This window comes from Lontra canadensis, unplaced genomic scaffold (assembly GCF_010015895.1).
Source record: "Lontra canadensis isolate GAN:19392208 unplaced genomic scaffold, GSC_riverotter_1.0 scaffold169, whole genome shotgun sequence".
NCBI classification, from domain to species: domain Eukaryota; kingdom Metazoa; phylum Chordata; class Mammalia; order Carnivora; family Mustelidae; genus Lontra; species Lontra canadensis.
Window position 1 is genome coordinate 1,932,531 of NW_022631163.1, and position 20,124 is coordinate 1,952,654.

The 20,124-nt window shown below is 49.2% G+C and overlaps 2 protein-coding genes across 3 annotated transcripts in view; both read left to right on the plus strand.

Annotated features, from left to right (window-relative positions):
* Nucleotides 1-20,124, plus strand: part of SLA2 (Src like adaptor 2) — a 28,629-nt gene that overhangs the window by 260 nt on the left and 8,245 nt on the right. For both annotated transcript variants that reach the window (XM_032845773.1, XM_032845774.1), the window contains exons 2-5: nucleotides 2,753-2,886; nucleotides 7,926-8,025; nucleotides 8,397-8,483; nucleotides 10,253-10,356. In XM_032845773.1, the coding sequence (XP_032701664.1) occupies nucleotides 2,796-2,886; nucleotides 7,926-8,025; nucleotides 8,397-8,483; nucleotides 10,253-10,356 (382 nt within the window). In that variant the 5' untranslated portion in view covers nucleotides 2,753-2,795. The remainder of the gene's footprint in view (nucleotides 1-2,752; nucleotides 2,887-7,925; nucleotides 8,026-8,396; nucleotides 8,484-10,252; nucleotides 10,357-20,124) is intronic.
* On the plus strand, nucleotides 16,494-17,739 carry LOC116860000 (dnaJ homolog subfamily B member 12-like). The gene is given in 2 exon segments (XM_032845780.1): nucleotides 16,494-17,338; nucleotides 17,340-17,739. Coding segments are annotated over 2 exon segments (1,107 nt in total). The 5' UTR covers nucleotides 16,494-16,520; the 3' UTR covers nucleotides 17,629-17,739.

A 20,124-nucleotide genomic window follows, 5' to 3' on the forward strand; every position in this document is an offset into this window, starting at 1 on the left:
GGGGGGGGGGGGAGTTCCAGAAGAATAAGTTCTGTTGACAATGTAAGGGAGGTAGTTTTTAAGGGTCCCTGAAGGAACCCAGGCGCCAGCATTCCTTCTGCCTTTGACTGCCCACCCCCCGCCGCCCCAAGAATTACATTATGCCCTCCAGCTTGTCTTCATGCCCATTCTGGTCCCATCTCGGTCACCAATGTGATTGTATGATTTTGGGGCCCCCTCTTGGCTACAGCCTCCCAACATCAGTGAGTGAAAGAAGTCTGAACTCTAATCTCTGAAGACATTTTTCGGATATAGAGTTTACAGTTCCTTGCCAAAGGGTGATATTTCTCAGTTGAGAGAGACAGGTCTCCCTTTAGCTCAATCCAAATTCATCACTTACCCCCACCACTGAGAAATATCTTCAGAAGCACAAAAACACAAAAGACGTGGATTTGTAGACCCAGCTCTGCACTAAGCAGCTGTGTGAGAGTGAGCACGAGGGTGCCCTCTCTGAGCCCTGATCACTGTATGTGAATGGGTTTCAAAGCTGCCATCCTCTCAAAGGGTTAAGTGAAAAGATCAAAAAAGGCAGTGTGCTGGTCTCAGCGGCCTTTACTCTTTCCTTCTACCCACTGGCCCAGGCCCCCAAGAAAGTGCCTGGCACACAGTAAATTGTTCAAATGCTTGTGCAGTTAATAATTAGATTATTTCTAAAGTTTTGACCACCAACTCCCGGGCACGTGTACCCCGTGGTCTTTATTTCACCTCCAGGAAGCTGCCTGGCCCTGACCAGGCCAGGTGAAGGGAGCTGGCAGAGCTCAGGGAAGGGGATGTTTCCAGCCTGAGTGTGGTTTTCCTACCTCTCTTGGGTCCATCCCCCAGCTCCATCCGCTGTAGGAAGAAGTCTCTGGGTTTAGTGCAGTTGATGATTGTGGTGACTTTGTCTTGCTGAAGGAGGGGAAAGGAAACTAACCATTACTGAGCACCCACTCTAGGTCAGCTCCCCAACTTCTCCCCACAACTCAGTGGAGTTGGTAATATCCCTGATTCAAAAACAAGACAGAGGCTACGTGCTTTGAGTGAGGAGGTCACACAACTGGATCCTGCTTGGTTTGAATTAATCACTCAGACTACCCAGGAGAGCTCTCTCCCCGAGGTTTTCTGGACTCACGTCTGCACAGTTAAGCATAGAGCTTGTATCTGATGCCCAAGGGGAAAGGAAAGGCTGGGGAGCAGCAGGAATGTTGAAAACCTGATATAAAGGGGAGCCCTAGCAGTGAGGGCTTTAGAGACCTCCTCAGGAAGCAGCAGTACTGTCTCGTCCTACTGAGGCTTCAGGATCCCAAAGTCTGAGCAGGAAGTGGCTACCAGGAGCCATTTCCTAAAGATGGGCCTGTTTTCTATTAAGGAACTTCATCCCCATGAGTACAGAACTCTCCATGATAATGACAGAAACCCATCCTTATCCAGGCATGGTGAGGGGTTCAAAGGCAAGGCCAGAGCCTGCTATGTCACTGCCATTCTGTGAGCTCCTCCAGGGAACCAAGCTGGGATAACTATTCCTCGTCTCCATGAAAAGGATGATGAGAATGAAAGGATGAAAAGAATGAAAACACTTCCCTGAAACACTTTGATAAAATGTTTGAAAAAATTAGCATTACTCTGGAAATTAAAATTATTCTAAGAATAAGACACCTGTCCAAAGAACTACTAATCACTGTCCATTTAGTTAGTGTGTTGAATGTCTTTTATGGGCCAGGTGCCTTATGAATTGTTGAGGAAATAGGCAAGCAAAAAGAGGTCATTGTCCTCATTGAGCTGTGGAATAACGGCAAATTAAACAAGCGAACACTCTAATAAATGAATAATTAAAACTTGGGAAGGGGGGTTCCTGGCTGGCTCAGTCAGTAGAGCATGTGACTCTGGATCTCAGGGTTATGATTTTGAGCCCCATGTTGGGTGTAGACATTACTTAAAAATAAAATCTAAAAACAAAACCAAACTTGGGAAGGAATGCAACAGGTTGCTGAGAAAGAGAAAAATGGGGAAAGTTCCCAGGAGTGGCCTCTGGTGAAGCGACATTCAGAGCGCAATAAAAAGTGTGCCCTGACCAAGCTTCTTGCGTGCCTTATCTTTTGGACCCAAATATTGGGATTGGTATCCCCATTTTTTTCAGACGAGGAAATGGAGGCAAAGAGCAGGGAAATGGCTCAACAGTCAATCCCTCCAAAGACTTGCAAGTCATCCCTGTGATGTACAGCTTCCCAGTCATCTTACTTTGCCCTGTTGGCACCAATAACTGTGTGCTCAGTGTCACCTTAGCTTGTTGTAAGCCGCCTCAGATCACCCTTGCCTACCTCTAACCTTAGTCATGGGTCCTTTCATTGTCCCCTGCCAATGTGATCACAGGTCAGGAAATGGTTCTGAGTAGGTCATAGGAATGATGGCTGGGGGATTCAGAGAAATCTTCCCAGAGAAGGGTGGGATCCAGACAGGCCCCCAGGGGAAAGAGCAGTCCAGCCAGTGGCCGGGCCCCCACACAGGTAAAGGCCCATAAACAGAGAACAGAGCATGGCTGGAGTATGGAAAAGTGGGCCCACCAGAGGAAACAGGGTCCAGCTGCAGAGAAGAAATTCTTCAGAGTCTGGTGGAGGGGCTGGAGCCTGGTCTTGCGGGGAGGGGGATCATTTGCTCTTGTCAGCAGGACCGAGCTGTGGAGGGAGAGGGTGTCTGGGGACCAGGGCCTCTGTGTCCATTGCAGCATCTCTTCCAGATTTCTCTCGGCCATGTACTTCCAAGTGTTCTGCTGAGGAACGATGGGAGGTCAACCCAGCAGAGGGAAAACCTTGCCAAGCCCCAGCTCCAGCCCCTCTGTCCAAGAACCGGGCCCTGTGCCCATGCAAGCAGGTAGGCTTCCCGGACACAGTAAGGCCACACAGCCCCAGACATTAACTGCCTCTGTGAGCCTTCCTGACCGGCCACTCCAGCACGGCTTCCGATGTCAATGAGCTCCTGCTGTATACCAGGACCTTCCCTGTGAACCATGCAGGCAGGGTCCCTGCTCTAGGGGAGCTTACATTTCAGCAGTCAGAATGTTGGACAACCAGATAAACTAGAAAATGTGGGAGAGTGACAGGTGTTAACCAGGAGGGTTTCCTTCCTCCTCAGTCAGTTTATTGAGAAATTGAACTGGCAACTCCAAGACCAACCCCAGTTCGTAGCTCTGCAAAGGTATGCTGTTATAATAGCTTCTGTCTGTCTGTGGCCATTTAAATTCAAAGTAAAATTCATTAAAATGAAATTAAGTTAAATATGTAGCTACTCAGGGGCGCCTGGGTGGCTCAGTGGGTTAAATTATAGAATTTCTAGGACATTTTGATTGTCCAATTGTCTTAAAAACTGGCATTTTTAGTTAGGACTATCTTGAAAACCACAGTTGTAGGCTCAGCTTAGGCATTATAGGTCCTGATTTTTTCCAACTATCATAGCTCTAATTTTGCTTCTAGTATTTCAAAGGATAAGAAGGGACACTGTGGGGGCGCCTGGGTGGCTCAGTGGGTTAAGCCTTTGCCTTCGGCTCAGGTCATGATCCCAGTATCCTGGGATCGAGCCCCACATCGGGCTCTCTGCTCAGCGGGGAGCCTGCTTCCTCCTCTCTCTCTGCCTACTTGTGATCTCTGTCAAATAAATAAATAAAATCTTTTAAAAAAAAATATGTAGCTACTCAGTCACACCAGCTGCATTTCAAGTGCTCAGTAGCCATATGTGACTAGTGGCTACCTATTGGACAGCACAGTTACAGAACATTTCCTTTGTCACAGAAAGTTCTATAGGATACAGTGTCTTTTTTCTTTTTTTTTTAAATTTATTTGACAGAAATCACAAGTAGTCACAGAGGCAGGCAGAGAGACAAGGGGAAGTGAAGCAGGCTCCCTGCTGAGCAGAGAGCCCGATGCGGGGCTCGATCCCAGGACCCTGAGATCATGACCCGAGCCGAAGGCAAAGGCTTAACCCACTGAGCCACCCAGGCGCCCCCACAGTGTCCCTTCTTATCCTTTGAAATACTAGAAGCAAAATTAGAGCTATGGTAGTTGGAAAAAATCAGGACCTATAATGCCTAAGCTGAGCCTACAACTGTGGTTTTCAAGATAGTCCTAACTAAAAATGCCAGTTTTTAAGACAATTGGACAATCAAAATGTCCTAGAAATTCTATAATTTTTAAAAAGATTTTATTTATTTATTTGACAGACAGAGATCACAAGTAGGCAAAGAGGCAGGCGGGGGCGGGGGTGGGAAGCAGGCTCCCCACCGAGTAGAGAGTCGGATGCGCGGCTCCATCCCAGGACCCTGAGATCATGACCTGAGCCGAAGGCAGAGGCTTTAACCCACTGAGCCACCCAGGTGCCCCGAATTCGATAATTTTGATATCGAAACTATAGGCCCAATTTGTTTCTTGTTGCCCCAAATTACCCACAAATCTTTTCTCAAATCACATCCTGATTTGGGGTTTTGATGATGTATTCACGGTTCTCCGGCGAAAGAGAACCAGTAGGGTATGTGTACGTGTGTGTGTGTGTGTGTGTAGACATAGAATTTATTTTAAGAAATTGGTTCATGCAACTGTGGGAGCTAGCAAGGCTAAAATCTACTGGACAGGCTGGCAGGCCAGAGGCCCAAGGAAGTTAATGCTACAGAATTCCAGAGTCAAGTCTGGAATTCCCTCTTCCTTGGCAGACCTCACTCTTTTTCTCTTAAGATCTTCCACTGACTTGGGGTGCCTGGGTGGCTCAGTGGGTTAAGCCTCTGCCTTTGGCTCAGGCCATGATCTCAGGGTCCTGGGATCAAGCCCCGAATCGAGCTCTCTGCTCAGCAGGGAGCCTGTTTTCCCCTCTCTCTCTGCCTGCTTGTGATCTCTGTCTGTCTTTATTTACTTATCAAATAAATAAAATCTTTATATTAAAAAAAAAAGATCTTCCACTGACTGGATGAGACCCATCCGCATTATGGAAGGTAATTGCCTTATTCAAAGTCCACTGACTTAAATTGTTATCTCATCTTAAAAACATCTTAACAGCAACATCTAGACTTCTAGGCTGCTGTTTGACCTAGTATCTGGGTACTGTGGGCTAGCCATGTTGATACACAAAATTAACCATCACAGATTACAGATCACTCTAAACCAAGCAGTACTTTTAGGAGGAAGGACATGGACATACACTTAAGCAGAACCAGGAGACTGTAGAGCCAGATATCTGGATGTCTGTGTTTGGGCAGAAACTATCCCCAGTCTGGAAACTTCCCTGCAATGGCTGGGTCCTCCTCCCCCTCCTCAGCTCTGCCCTAAGATATTCCTCTCTCTAATGCCAGCCTCCCACAGACATTAACACCCTGGCTGCTGTCCTCCTCCTGGTGGGGAGGCAGGTGCCTCCTTTTAGTCTCTCAGTCTGCAGGGAGCCTGGGCCCCACCAGGCCCTACAGGAAGAGACCTGGAAACCACACAGACCTCCCCCTCATTTCCTCTGAATCTAGCACAGGCCATGGCCCCAAAGCTGCTCTGAGTCATGGCCAGGCTGCTGAGGGGGCTGACCCCCAGCAGGTGCTCTGGGGGCTTTCCCTGCCAGTGAAACATGAGGGGAGCTGCGTTTCCTTCTCTGACAAGTTTTCAGGGGGCAGGGAAAGGGCTCTCTCTTGGTATGTCAACCCCTGAGCCCAGCAGGAACACAGATTTGGGGCAGCCCCTCCCATGAATCATTCATCCATGAGTCTTGCATCCATCTAGAATCTACCAAGTCTCTATCCCACACCGGGCCTTGTGCCAGGACCAGGGGGTATAGCAATGGACAAGATAGGCACAGTCCCTGCCTTCAGGGACAGTCAAGCCCCAAAGACAGGCTCTAAACCCATAATCCATTACAATTGTGTTCAGTTTTGGTGACAGTGTATTTTAAGGGACTCTGATTAAGAGTGTGTGCTGAGAGACTCATCAGGAAGGCTTCACCAAGGAAGGGACATTTTATCCAGGGTGTGAAAGATGAAGGTGAGTCAGCCAGGCAGATGGGTCCATCAGGGACAGCATGTGCAGCCCAGGGGCAACATGGGGCACAATGCCAGGGCTTCCAGGAGAAGAGGTTGGGTCCTTCCAGGCCACTAGGCTTCACCGTTGTTGAAGGAGGCTCTCCACAAGACTTGCTTGCATTGTTATGCAGGCATCAGGCATTTTCTGGCCCTGTGGGATGGCCCTGTGCAGCACACAGCTCTGAGAAGTTCCAGTCCAATGTCACCACATAGATCTGCACATGTGTCTGGGAGGACACATAGGAACCATTCCCTTTCCAGGATCACAGTCTCATTCTTCCCATGTCCACCTGGAGTACAGGCCCTTATACCACACAGTTCCAGCTCCAGGTCTGCCCCACTGATGCCCCCCATCCCCTCGGTCCTTGTCTGTCCATCTATTTTCCTTCCCCATCTCCTGGGGCATCTGTCTAGAGGGTATCACAGAGCCCTCTGAGGCCTTGGCTCCTTCAGGAATATCTATGAGATAAACAGATAAACTTTTCCTGTTGACCTAGACTGTTTTTCATAGCTTGATGCATTGATGTGCTGACAAGTGTGTCTCTCTTTTCCCTTTGTTTCAGAGACCCCTACTGAAATGAGATAAAGAGGAAGGAGAGGGAGGGATGTGGGTGAAGTGAATCTCAGCAGCCTGTGGAGGCTGGGTTTTCCAGGATGAGAAGGCCTGGACAGGCATCAGGACGTCTCGTTAGACTAGGCGGGCTGATCCCTGAGGTAGATGAGGGCATGAGCTTCCTGTGCTGAGGGAGCCACTTGCCACCTACCATCCAACCTCAAAACTGTCCTCTTGGCCACCATGTCCTTGGGACCAGTCCTGGCGTGATGGTGTGGTTTAGGGGGGAAGCTTGGCATCCTCTAGCTCTGTGAATCCCTCTCTGAATGTCAGCATCCCAGGGAGTCTGGGCCTTTTTTGGAGAGGTGCTACCACTGTCTTGCCAAGTACCCCCAACCTGGGGCCCATGAGTAGCCACAATGGTCACCCACCCCAACAGCGCCCCATGGACAGAGGAATAGGGAATGGCATAGGAGCCACTCCTGGCACAGCGCCCTGTCCCACCTCAGTTGCCTCGCTGTGTGATGTGGTGACCAGAGAGGACTACCTCAGGAGCTTGAGAGGACTGGAGTAATGTACTCAGTCAGATCCTGACATAGCAGCTGCTCAGTAAAGGATGGCAGGCATGAGGCCAGGACACTTGACTGGGCTGCGCATACCTCTTGGGTGTCTACTCTGGGCCAGGCCTGGCAAAGTGGGCCCCTGGCACCCCACCTCTTCTTGGGGCAGCACGGACCTTCACTGGTCATTCTGGACAAACGCCATGGGAGAGACATGCTACCCACATGCATGGCACTCTAGAGTTACAAAGCCTGTCCACATCTGTGAATTCACTGGCCCTTCCAGCAGCCCTCTTCCTCCCATGCTTACCCTGGACCTCAGCCCTAAATGTTAGTCCATTCAGTGCTCACGTCATTAGAACTTCCAGAAACCACCTTCTAGAAACTGAGCTCTGAGATCTGTGCTGATACCTGCTTAGAGCTATAGTTTTTAAGTTTGCTGAGCAGCAGAATCCTTTTATCAAGGCCTTCTTGAACATCTCCATATAAAAAGCAATTGTAGCCAGGAACCCCACTCCTCTTGCCACACCAACCCTTTCCCTGAGTGACCCCAAAAGGTGTCTGGGCATCTGTAGGGCTCTTCAGAGGCCACTGGAAAATCTTCAAATACCAGGGTAGTCCTCCTGGGATCCCAGCAGACCTGCTCCCCAGGTTGTTCATGGTTGGGTTGGTTGATGATGGAAAGCCCAGACTCCAGTAGACTTCACATGGAGAGGGGACTGGTCAAGAAAATGACCATCTCTGTCCCTCCATCCAGAGAGAAGCAGGGCCACAGCTGTGGCCCTGGGCACCTTCCCGGTAGGCGAGCACTCGGAGCTGTCACTGAGCCTGGGGGATCCATTGACCATCATCTCTGAGTAAGTCCTGTCCCAGTGGGGGAAGGGTGGGGCGCTCTGCTTCCTTCCCCTGGCACCTGAAGATGCCCTCATGGGAGACGGGGCCCCTCCCTCCAGGAGAAAAGAGCATGGCCTTTGGCACTGAGCTCACACTTGGCCCTAATGGCGGGATCTAGGAAGCCTGACACACCTGTAGGGGGAAGCTGTGGGTGGTGTGCAGGGCCTTGCAGGGGGCCCGGAATCCTGCTGTTTCCTGCCCAGGAGGTAGCAGCACTGGCCTGTGCAAGGAGACCTGGGAAACATAGGTGGGACAGACGGCCAGCTGCAGGAGCCAGCCTGGTAGGTCCTCAGGAATCCTAAATGAGCAGTTCCCCTTTCTTTTCTCTCTCCAGAGATGGAGACTGGTGGACGGTGGTATCAGACGCTTCAGGCACAGAATACAGCATTCCCAACAGTCACGTGGCCAAAATCTCCCACAGGTGAGTTCACACCCCACGCCCTGCCTTAGCGGAACTTCCTACTTTCTCTTCCCACAAGGGTGGTTCTTTATGGCCAGTCCTGCACTGAGCAAAACTGGGGATGGGAGAATCAGGCCCAGGCCCTGCCCTCAAGAAGAGCAAACTCAAGAAGAGCCTACAAGACTCGGGACCCCGGAGGAGGGGCCTCAGGAAGGCTCCATAGAGACGTCCTCTGGGCTTTGGAGGGTGGCTGGGAGTTCATTGCGGGAGAATTCTGAAAGGGAGCTTCTGCATATGTGTCCTAAATGTCCTGAGACAAGAAAATGAAGGGGTGGCGCCTCGTATCTTGGCAAGTCTGCCTTTCTAAGAGGGGCCTCACAGTAGGCAGGACATGGGGGATGCCATTGCTTGCCACCAGTGAGTGACAAAAGAAACCAACTTCAGAGCAAATTCTATGTCACGAGAGAGAAAGAAAGGGACCTGTCTTTTAGTGGGATCAACCTGCATAACACGGAGTCAGGCAGGTACTCTGTATGTGCTGTGATGGCCTCTCTTCTGTTCTGAGAGAAAGTACTGCTCTGGCACTGGATGGCCTTCCTTTTCTGAGTCTTGCCAGATGTCTGGCTCTGATGAAAGTAGCGCAGGGCTCCCAAGACATGTGGACACCTCGCAGAATCCACTCACGTGGAGGTCATTGGCACCCGTGTGATTCCTGCTGGCCTGGCCCCACTGGTCAGAGCTTTTGCATCCTCAGTGCGGCACTAAAGTTGCAGCCAAGGAGACACTGGCCACCTCCAAAAGTCCCCTTCCCTTGCCACTCCGTCTATTTCCTCCATGTTTGTAAGTCCTATGAATGACTTGTTTTATTTACTATAAAACTAGGCTAAGTTTGCTGCTGGCACCAAGTGGGTCACAGCTTCTCTGGTTTATCTCCTTGGAATGAACTCAACCCTGACTCTAGCTTTGACTGTGGAATTTCACAGGATAACAGGGAGACAGCCATTTCCATAGAGTTGGCTTCTCTAGGTTTTCCTGGGGACTACAGGACATGACTCTGGGGACATTAGAAGGCTGTTGGACTAGTAAGCAAAAAATTCCTGTAAAACCACCCTGAACTTTACATTGCAGTCAAGTTCTTCATGGACATATAGGTGGAGAAATAAGTGAAAGGACAAAAGAAAATAGGGGGCCAGAGGACTCAACAATCCAGCAGTAAAAGAGGCCCCGAGGAGTAGGTCACGAAGGTCTGTGCTTTGGGAGGCACATATGGTGATCGATATGTTGCATGATTTTTTCCAAGACTTTAGATGGTCTTGAGCATTCTAGTTCCAACCTTTCTACCCACAAATAAGCTCCAGTGGGAGTTACATTTCATTGGTAATGAATGAATACATGTTCACCTGCATGCCTTCTGGCTGCAAAGTTAAATTTTAAAATGTTCAAAGAAAATATTTACTAAAATTAAACACATACACATAGGCAATTCTTGGAAAGGAGAGTTGGCTAGCATAGGGGTAGTAGAGGAGCTGGGCAGTGATAGGAGTCTGCGATCATCCCACCTTCTCCCGCCCTTCTGACCACTTGGGAATGAGGTCTCCAGGCAGAAAAGGCCAGGGCTCACCCCATGAGTTTGTCCTCTGCAGCCTCTGGAGCTGGGACCAACACAAAGCTGGGGGGCCCTTAGAGACCAAAGTACAAGTGGAATTCTGAGGCCCAGAGAGGGAAGAGGGATTTGAGTAGAGTCTTGGCCCACCCACACCCAAGCTGACCTCTCTCTGTCCCTCCTGCAGGTGGCTGTATGAGGGCCTGAGCCGGGAGAAAGCTGAGGAACTGCTGTTGCTGCCTGGAAACTCTGGAGGTGCCTTCCTCATCCGGGAGAGCCAGACCAGGAGAGGTGGGTAAGCTCAGCCCTGGCTTGTCCTTGAACACCAAGAGATAGCTTGGTGGTATAGGCAGGAGGTCAAACATGAAGGGCTGGAGTACCTGGTCTTGGAGTCAGGCAGTTTCGTTGACCACCATGTTGCTGCCACGAAAGCCCATTTCTAAAAGTGGGTGTGAATGGTCCACCGTGGGGATCCAGGCTCAGCCTACACTTTAGCAACTGGGTCTTGTAATAGAATATGGTCACAGGATTTCCCTGCCCTGACCAGCAATGATTCCTCCCTCCCCAAAACACAACTTGGCAAAAAGTTGTCAAGTTCACGAGGTCTCTATGCCCTCCCTGGGTCACCAGCCAGAAAACTCAGTCAGCTCTTGATCTTTCTACTGTATAGATGGGTAAGATGGGGAAACAAAGGCCTGAAGAGGGGTAGGGACATGTCACATTGCACATTCCTATGTGCCTTCTCCCACTTCGGGTACAGGACTTGCGCAAACAAAACACAAAGCTAATAGAGTCTGTCTCTGATGCCCCTGCTTCCCTCTGAGCTGCTGCCCTGAGACCCTTACAGTGTGGCAAAGAAGGACGTTACACAAGTGGTGATGCTGATTTTTATGGTGGGCCCTTTAAGTGTCTTCAAACAACCCTGTGAGGATTGTAGTTCCACTGTCCCCATTTTACAGATGAGGAAACTGAGGCTTAGGGAGGAGAAATGATTTGCCAGGGTAAATACAGCAATGAAGCTGGGATTCAAACCCACCTGGGGTCCTCTTCACTTCAGATACCCAAAAAAGGCCCACATATCACAATAATGGTGGAATTGCAAACTCAGTGGTAGACTAGCGGGGAGATACTCAGGAATGAGGACAGGTCTTCTGTGCTTGCCCTAATTGAACCAACCATGGTGGGTTGTCAGGGTCCTTTGCTCTCGGTCTCCCTCCCGGGGTCCCCTCCAGCACATCTTTGCCTCTCCTCCTCTTCTTTCAGAAGCTTGCTGGGTTGACCTCTCCCCAGCCTCCCCTGCTACTTTACAGATGGCATTACCAAAGGCTGGCTGGGGCTGGGGGCTGGCCTGAGTGCAGGCTACAAACAGGAAACCGCAGCAGTGGAGCTGACTGGGGCAGGGGTGCTGCAAACCAGACCCCAGGGAGCTTGAGAAGCCACAGGAAGTGCTCTGGGCTCAACTGCCCCATACCCACGCTTCTTTGGTCTGGTTCAGCCACAACCACATAGTGACCAGAACTTACTGCCCCTTCCTAAGAAGGCGCATATACAAGAGGAACTGGCTGGGAAATAAAGGAGAAAGCAGAAAACGATCTTTAAAGATCCATAAACAGGGGCACATGGGTGGCTCAGTCGGTTAAGCGTCTGCCTTCAGCTCAGGTCATGATCCCAAAGCCCAGCACTGGGCTCCCTGATCAGCTGTGAGTCTGTTTCTCCCTCTTCCTCTGCCCCTCCACCTGCTTGTGCTCACACATGTGCATGTGCGCTCTCTCTCTCTCTCAAAGAAATAAGTAAAAGCTTTTTTATCTTTTTTTTTTTTAAGATTTTATTTATTTATTTATCAGAGTGAGCACAGGCAGACAGAGTGGCAGGCAGAGACAGACGGAGAAGCAGGCTCCCGCTGAGCGGGAAGCCCGATGTGGGACTCTATCCCAGGATGCTGGGATAATGACCTGAGCCGAAGGCAGAGGCTTAACCAACTGAGCCACCCAGGCGTCCCAGCTTTTTTACTTTTTAAAAGATTTTATGTATTTATTTGACAGAGACACAGCAAGAGAGAGAACACAAGCAGGAGGAGGGGGAGAGGGAGAAGCAGGCTCCCCACCGGGCAGGGAGCCCGATGCGGGGCTTGATCCCAGGACCCTAGGATCATGACCTGAGACAAAGGCAGATGCTTAATGACTGAGCCACACAACACCCCACAAATAAGTAAAATCTTTTTTAAAAAATTAAAGATCCATAAACATACACATGATTGCTGGGATTAAGATTAGATTTGACTCTGAGCTTCCCCATAGCCAGCCCCAAAAGGGGGTCGATCAGAATGCAGCTCTCGTTATCACAAAAGGAAGAGATTTGTCAGTTCTGCAGGAAAGGAAATAGTTTCCCCAGTACTAATTTCTAATCTCTCATCTGAGTCTTCTTTTAGGACAGCATTTGTCAAGCTGCAGGTTAAAACCTGCATCAGTTTAGTTCAGTGGTTATAGAGCAGTGGGTCTCAAATCCGGGTGGCTATCAGAATCACCCAGAGGGCTTAAAACAAAGAACTGGCCACACATCCAGATTTCTTATTTGGTGGGTCTTGGGCAGGGCCTGAGAATTTACGTTTCAAACAAGTTTGCAGGTTATGCTGCTGCTGCCGTGGGGACCACACTTTAAGAACCATTGATTTGGGGGCATCTGGGTGGCTGTCAGTTAAGTGTCTGACTCTCAGTTTTGGCTCAGGTCATGATCTCAGGGTGGTGAGATTGACCCAATGTCCAGCTCGGTGCTCAGCGCAGAGTCAGCTTGAGAGTCTCTCTCTCCCCCTCCCCCTCTGCCTCTCCTCCTGCTCTCTCTTTCTCTCAAATAAATAAATTAAAATAATAATATAATTAAAGAAAAAGAACCACTGATCTGGGGGCACCTGGCTGGCTCAGTTGGTAGAGCACGTGACTCCTGATTTTGTGGTTGTGAGTTTGAGCGCCATGTTGGGCAGAGATTACTTTAAAAAAAAAAAAAATGCCCATCTAGACCTTGGCTTCAAGTTGGAATCATCTGGGGAGCTTTATAAATTACTAATGCCTGCATCCAACTCCCAGAGTTTCTGGGGCTTGAACCCACAATCCTCATGGGGCTCTAATCCACAACCGAGATCAAGATCAAGACCTGAGCCAAGACCAAGAGTCGGATGCTTGGGCCACGTGGGTGGCTTATTAGGTTGGGCATCTGCCTTTGGTTCAGGTCATGGTCCCGGGGTCCTGGGACACAGTTCCGCATCATGCTCCTTGTTCAGCTTCTCCCTCTCCCCTTCCCCTGCTTGTACTCTCTCTGTCAAATGAATAAATAAAATCTTAAAAAAAAAAAAAAAAAAGAGTCAGATACTTAACTGACTGAGTCACCCAGGCACCCCTAAGTTTCTGATTTAATTGGTCAGGGCTGTGAGCTTGGCCCTAGAAGATATAAAAGTTCCCTTGGTGATTCTGATATGCAGCCAGGGTTGCGACCCCTTCATTTAGTGGATCTGGAACAGGGAGCATTTGAAGGGCAGAACATTCCAGGTGCATTACTGGGGTTGGGAAGAATATTGTTCATCCTATTTTTGTTTTAGGTAATTTTTAAAAGATTGTATTTATTTTAACAATGAGGTTTTTTGGTTTTTTTTTTAAGATTTTGTGTATTTTAGAGAAAGAGCATGAGCAGGGGGAGGCGCAGAGGGGGAGGGAAAGAATCTCAAGCAAAGCACAACAAGCGGTTCAATCTCACAACCCTGAGATCATGACCTGAACAGAAACCAAGAGTCGGATGCTTAACTGACTGAGCCACCCAGGTGCCCCTAATTATTTTTAAAGATTATTTATTTATTTTACAGATCGAGTGAGAGTGTGTACCAGAGTGGGGAGGGGCAGAGGGAGAGAGAGAATCCTCAGACTTCCCACTCAGCACAGAGCCCAACGCAGGTCTTGATCCAGGATGCTGAGATCATGACCTGAGCCAAAATCAAGAGTGGGGCACTTAACTGACTGAATCAGCCAGGTGCACATGACTCAGGTAATTTTAAGTGTGTCCTAGGTCTCAGTGTAAAATTTCATACTGTGGTTTGTAGCCAAAAAAAGTTTGGTGGCGCCTGGGTGGCTTAGTTTGTTAGGCATCTGACTCTTGATCTCAGCTCAGGTCTTGATCTCAGGGTCATGAGTTCAAGCCTAGTGTTGGACTCCATGCTGGTTGTGGAACCTACATTAAAAAAAAAAAAAAATGTTTGGCACTGCAGCTCTATGGGACCTGGGTAACATCATAGAACACTAGTTCTCAAACTAGTTCTCAGACTCAGAATTGGCAGGGAAAGACTCTTGGGTCCCTTTCAAATCTGACTATTTACTGGGCTCAGAGGTCAGAAATCTGCTTCCTTCACAAGGTCTCTGGATGGTTCTTATGTTCTTTTATGTTTGAAAACACAGTTCCATTCTAGGGAAACCAGAATTAAGTAGTAAGAGACAATTTTTTTTTTTTTACAGTTACATAATGCACCTTGTTATATGTAATACTAATTAATTAGTGATTGAGTGAATGGTATCAGAATCACCTTTTCTTTTCACCGATGTCCAAATATACCTCTGGGAAGGGAATTCTGCTGGGGAGTTTGAGTCTGTGTGTAGACTGAGGAGGAAGGCCTGGGGCCAGGGAGCTCCCAAGAACCCTACTCAGAGTTGCCAGGGAGGGGAAGACCTCTCTATCTTCCCTAGGGTCCCTCTGGCATACCTATTTATGCCCTAAACCTGGGGGAAGTCATGGCAGAGTCTGTATCAGACCCCAAACCTTGGTCTGTGAAGGGACACTGACGACTTTGTGGAGGTCATAGGATTGCTCCAAAGGTCAGCAGCAAGGCCAAGTCCCCCACAGCATTACCCCCTCGCCTCCCCGCTGTCCTACTGCGTCTCTCTTCTTCGGTGGGTGCTTTAAGGAAGACTGATGATCAAGCCATGCTTCCCACCATGGAGGGGCTCACTTCTGTCCATTCTGTCATCTTGAAAGAACTTGTTGAGCATTTCTTCTGAGTCAGGCGTGCTAAGTCATGGCTCTTGTCCTCAGGGCGCAGACAGTGGAAGGTCCAAGGCTATCATCTTCTCAGAGGCCTTAGCAGAGGAAGGTCAGGAGGGTCCTGCTAGGCCCATCTCCCACACACAGCTTCTAATCCAATCCTTCATACCGCTGTGGACCCCACCCCACCTCCTGGTATCATCATTAGAACACCAGGGGAGGGGCGCCTGGGTGGCTCAGTGGGTTGAGCCGCTGCCTTCGGCTCGGGTCATGATCTCAGGGTCCTGGGATCGAGTTCCGCATCGGGCTCTCTGCTCGGCAGGGAGCCTGCTTCCCTCTCTCTCTCTCTGCCTGCCTCTCTGTCTACTTGTGATCTCTCTCTGTCAAATAAATAAATAAAATCTTTAAAAAAAAAAAAAAAAAAAAGAACACCAGGGGAAACATGGTGCCTCGCCCCAGAGGTCCCTGCAGGCTAAGATGTGACATAGACTATGGAGCTGGAATTTTCTGGAATCCAGGACATTGTACCTTCCATGCCTTTTCCCCAGTGTGTCTCCCTCCAACCCCTGTACCCAGCCACAGCTCCTACCATTCCTTCCCGCAGCCTCTCTTCTGCCTCACTGCCCACCAGAACATTCTGTGAATAAACCAACTTCTTCTTTCCACAGCTGCATCCTTGCACACACTCCTCCCTCAATCTTGGAAAGACCTATCCTCAATTCTTCCACTTGAACTCATACTCACCCTTCATGACCCATTTCAATGTTATTTCCCCAGGCTATTTGCCACCCTCTGCTCTCAGACCACTTTTGTAGCTACTCTAAACTTAGTTCTTAAAAGAAAAAACAAAACAAAAAAAAACTGGGATATGTGGTTTAAGAGCACAAGAGCTAAATATTTGAAATGGGGACCGTAAAGGAAAATTCCAGTGTGGGAAGTACGGGCAGGACAGCACTTCCTTCCCAGAGTACAAAGATCTAATTATGTCTGTCGGGCCTTGTGCAGGGCATGTAGCCAGTGCTCAAGGGATGTATACTAAATAATGAATGAGTGAATGAGTGCATGAAAAGACAATGGGGGAGGGGAGAGGATGAAGAGCTGGGGAAGACTTTTCCCCAATACCACGTGTTCACAGACGGGGGAGGCGTGCAAATAGTAAAACACTCCTCCAAACTGCTTGTAATCACGGCTCTGTCCGGCATTTATCCCAGAGATTCATTCATTCAACAAATGGCTCTTGTGTGGTGACTCTGTGCCTACTATTGTTGTAAGCAGTGGGGATTCAACGATATAAAGAGCAAAATCCTTGTCCACAAACCAATTGGCAAAATGGACAGCAAACACATAAATAAGGACGTGTCTGGTCATGGTCAGTGCCACATGGAAACAAGAAAGCTGCCTAAGGCTCCCCCTCCCTGGTTCCGCGCTCTGGTTCCACCATGGAATCCAACAAGGATGAAGCCGAACGCTGTATTAGCATTGCCCTCAAGGCCCTCCAGAGCAACCAGCCCGACCAGGCGCTCCGCTTCCTGGAGAAGGCTCAGCAGCTGTACCCGATGCCGCAAATTCGTGCCCTAATCGAGTCCCTCAACCAGAAACCGCAGTCTGCCGGTGACCATCCCCAGCCCACAGACATGACCCACAGGAAACCAGGTGGGGCTGATGCCCCCTCGGCCAATGGAGAAGCTGGAGGAGGAGAGAGCACCAAAGGCTACACAGCAGAGCAAGTAGCATCAATGAAAAGGGTCAAGCAGTGTAAAGATTACTATGAGATCCTGGGGGTGAGCTGAGGGGCCTCCAATGAGGACCTGAAGAAGGCCTACTGCAAGCTGGCCCTCAAGTTCCACCCAGACAAGAACCACGCACCGGGTACCACTGAAGCTTTCAAAGCCATTGGCACAGCATATGCGGTACTTAGTAACCCAGAGAAAAGGAAGCAGTATGACCAGTTCAGTGACGACAAGAGCCAGGCAGCCTGGCACGGCCATGGGCATGGGGACTTCCATTGTGGCTTTGAGGCTGACATCTCCCTCGAGGACCTCTTCAACATGTTCTTTGGCGGTGGCTTCCCGTCTAGTAATGTCCACGTCTACAGCAACGGCCGCATGCGCTATACCTACCAACAAAGGCAGGACCGCAGGGAGAACCAGGGTGACGGTGGGCTGGGGGTGTTTGTTCAACTGATGCCTATCCTCATCCTGATCCTCGTGTCAGCTCTCAGCAAGCTCATGGTTTCCAGCCCTCCCAGACTGAGCCCAAGGCCACGTCCACAGGCGAGTCACTGACCACCTGAATGTCGTCTACTACATGGCAGACACCTTCTCTAAGGAGTACACAGGCTCCAGCCTCAAAACAGTTGAACGGAACGTGGAAGACGATTATATCGCCAACCTCCAAAACAACTGCTGGAAGGAGAAGCAGCAGAAAGAAGGCTTGCTATACCGGGCCCGCTACTTCGGTGACACAGATATGTACCACAAAGCACAGAGGATAAGCACGCCGAGCTGTAACGGACTGTCAGAGGTGCAGGCCTCCCTGCATGGATAGTCCTGGGCCAGCCGTGCCACCGAGGTCCAAACCATGAAATCCCTGGAGAATTTTTGGTGATATGCACTGAGCCAAGGTGATGGACTGTATATTTAAGGAAAGACATAAAAAGAAAAAAAAAATTAGAATTGGAGGCAAAAAAAAAAAAAAAAGAAAGAAAGCTGCCTAAGAGGAGCAGGGTCATGGGACATGTGCAAGTGTACAAAGGCCTGCAGTAGATGCATCCTCAGCAGGGACAGGTGTGCTGGGAGTCAGCAATCCTAGGTCGTTGGGAGTCAGGTCGGGGTGGGGACTTTGGTTCTCAGCAGGGGAGTGACCTGAACTGATCCCTCCACTGCTTCAAAGAGAGGATTTGGGGTTGGGGTGATGAGGAGGAAACGGGAAGCCACTTGGGACGTTGTTGCAGGTTCTGCCGAGTGAGTGGTCAGATTCTGGATATATTCTGAATATAGCCAGTAGGGTTTGCTGTCGGGCGGTGTGTGAGGTGGGAGAGAAGGGAAGCAGTGAGCCTGACTCCAGGATTAGAGCTTAGTAATAGATGCACAGCGCTGCTCTTTTCTGAGATGGGCAGATGGAGGAAGGGAGGAAGGATACATCAGAACCATGCTTCAGGAGGCTCACGGTTGGTTATGTGTGTTCTGGGGTGAGGGATAGGGCTGAGGGACAGGCGATGGCAGAGCGGGACTCTTGGTGCCACAGAAGCACTGCTGCCTGGGCAAGCTTAGAGCTGGACCTTCTCTCCTGCAGGGAAGGTCTTCTAGAAGGAGGCTGAGCAGAACTGAGTTGTGAAGGGAAGACTGGTGGTTACTCAGGCGGAAGCATCTTCCCTACGAAAGGAACAGTGTGAGCAAAGGACTACAGGCCTGATATAGGTTATTGGGTGCTTGCTGCATGCCAGACGTTCCTAAATGCTTTCCCTTGCTTCACCACTTGAATCCTTGTGCTGATCTGGTGACATGGTGAGAATTGTTATCTCCCCTTACAGATGAAGAAACAGATCCGAGAAGTCAAATAATGTGCCTGGAGACACAGCTAGTAAGCTTGGGGCAACAGCGTGTTCTAACATGTGGTTGTTTGTGGGATTTGAACCCAGGGAGTCTGAGTTAAAGTGGAGATGTCCTGGCACTGGGAGAGAGCAGAGGTATTTGGGACTGGATGGAGCAGTGAGAAGGAACTTGGGATACCAGCCCAAGGCTGGTCACAGATGGCATTGGAAGGTGACCTGTCTCCACAGTGGGGTTGTCAACCCCACATGGGGTTCATGGAGCTTGTTATCCCTGAGCCTACCAGCTAGATACTCAGTGTGGTACCCTTCCCAGTTTTAGCAACTGTGGAGACAGTGAGCAGCGTGGGGCGGCTGCAGAACCACGCAGGGGATATGGGGACTTAGTCACTTAGTTCAGCTGGCTTGGTTGGCCTTCAGGGCTTATTTTCAGATAAATTAGCTCTTTGCCAACCACAGAGCTATTTCAGAGCCACAGCTCAGCTCCAGAAGAGACTTTTTTTTTTTAAAGATTTTATTTATTTAACAGACAGATCACAAGTAGGCAGAGAGACAGGCAGAGAGAGGGGAGGAAGCAGGCTCCCTGCTGAGCCGAGAGCCTGATGTGGGGCTTGATCCCAGGACCCTGGAATTGTGACCTGAGCTGAAGGCAGAGGCTTAACCGGCTGAGCCACCCAGGCACCCCGAGACTTTTTTTTTTTTTTTTGAAGATTTTATTTATTTGACAGACAGAGATCACAAGTAGGCAGAGAGGCAGGCAGAGAAAGGAGGAAGCAGGCTCCCCGCTGAGCAGAGAGCCCGATGTGGGGCTTGATCCCAGGACCCTGGGATCATGACCTAAGCTGAAGGCAGAGGCTTAACCCACTGAGCCATCCAGGCGCCCTGAGACTTTTTTTTTAATTAAGATTTTAAGTAATCTCTACACCTAACGTGGGGGTCAAACTCACAACCCTGAGATCAAAACTCGTATACTTTACTACTGTCTGAGCTACCCAGGCACCCAAGTAGAGATTCTTCTTAAATGTAAAAAAGTCAAGGAGCCATCAGAGTCAGGGAGAGAACAAGGAAAAGGAAGCAGGAATCCTACTCCAAACTTCCCAATGTATATTGATTTTATATACTATAGCCTTGCTAAATTCACTTATTAATCCTAGTAGGCTTTTAGAGATTACTTAGGATTTTCTACATATGTAATCACATTATCTGTAAATACAATTTGCTTATTTTCCAACCTATATGCCTTCAATCTCTTTTTCTTGCCTTATTGTACTGACTAGGACCTCTAGTACAATGAATAAAGTGGTTAGAATGTTCTTGTTCTTTGTTCCCAACATTGGGAGGAAAAATTCAGTCTTTCTTATTAAGTATGATATAATTAACTATATTAGATATTAACTATAGATATTTCACAGGTACTCTATGTCAGGTTGAAAGTAGTCTTCTCTGGTAGGCAGAATAATAGCCCCCCAACCCCAAGATGCCTTGGTTCTAAT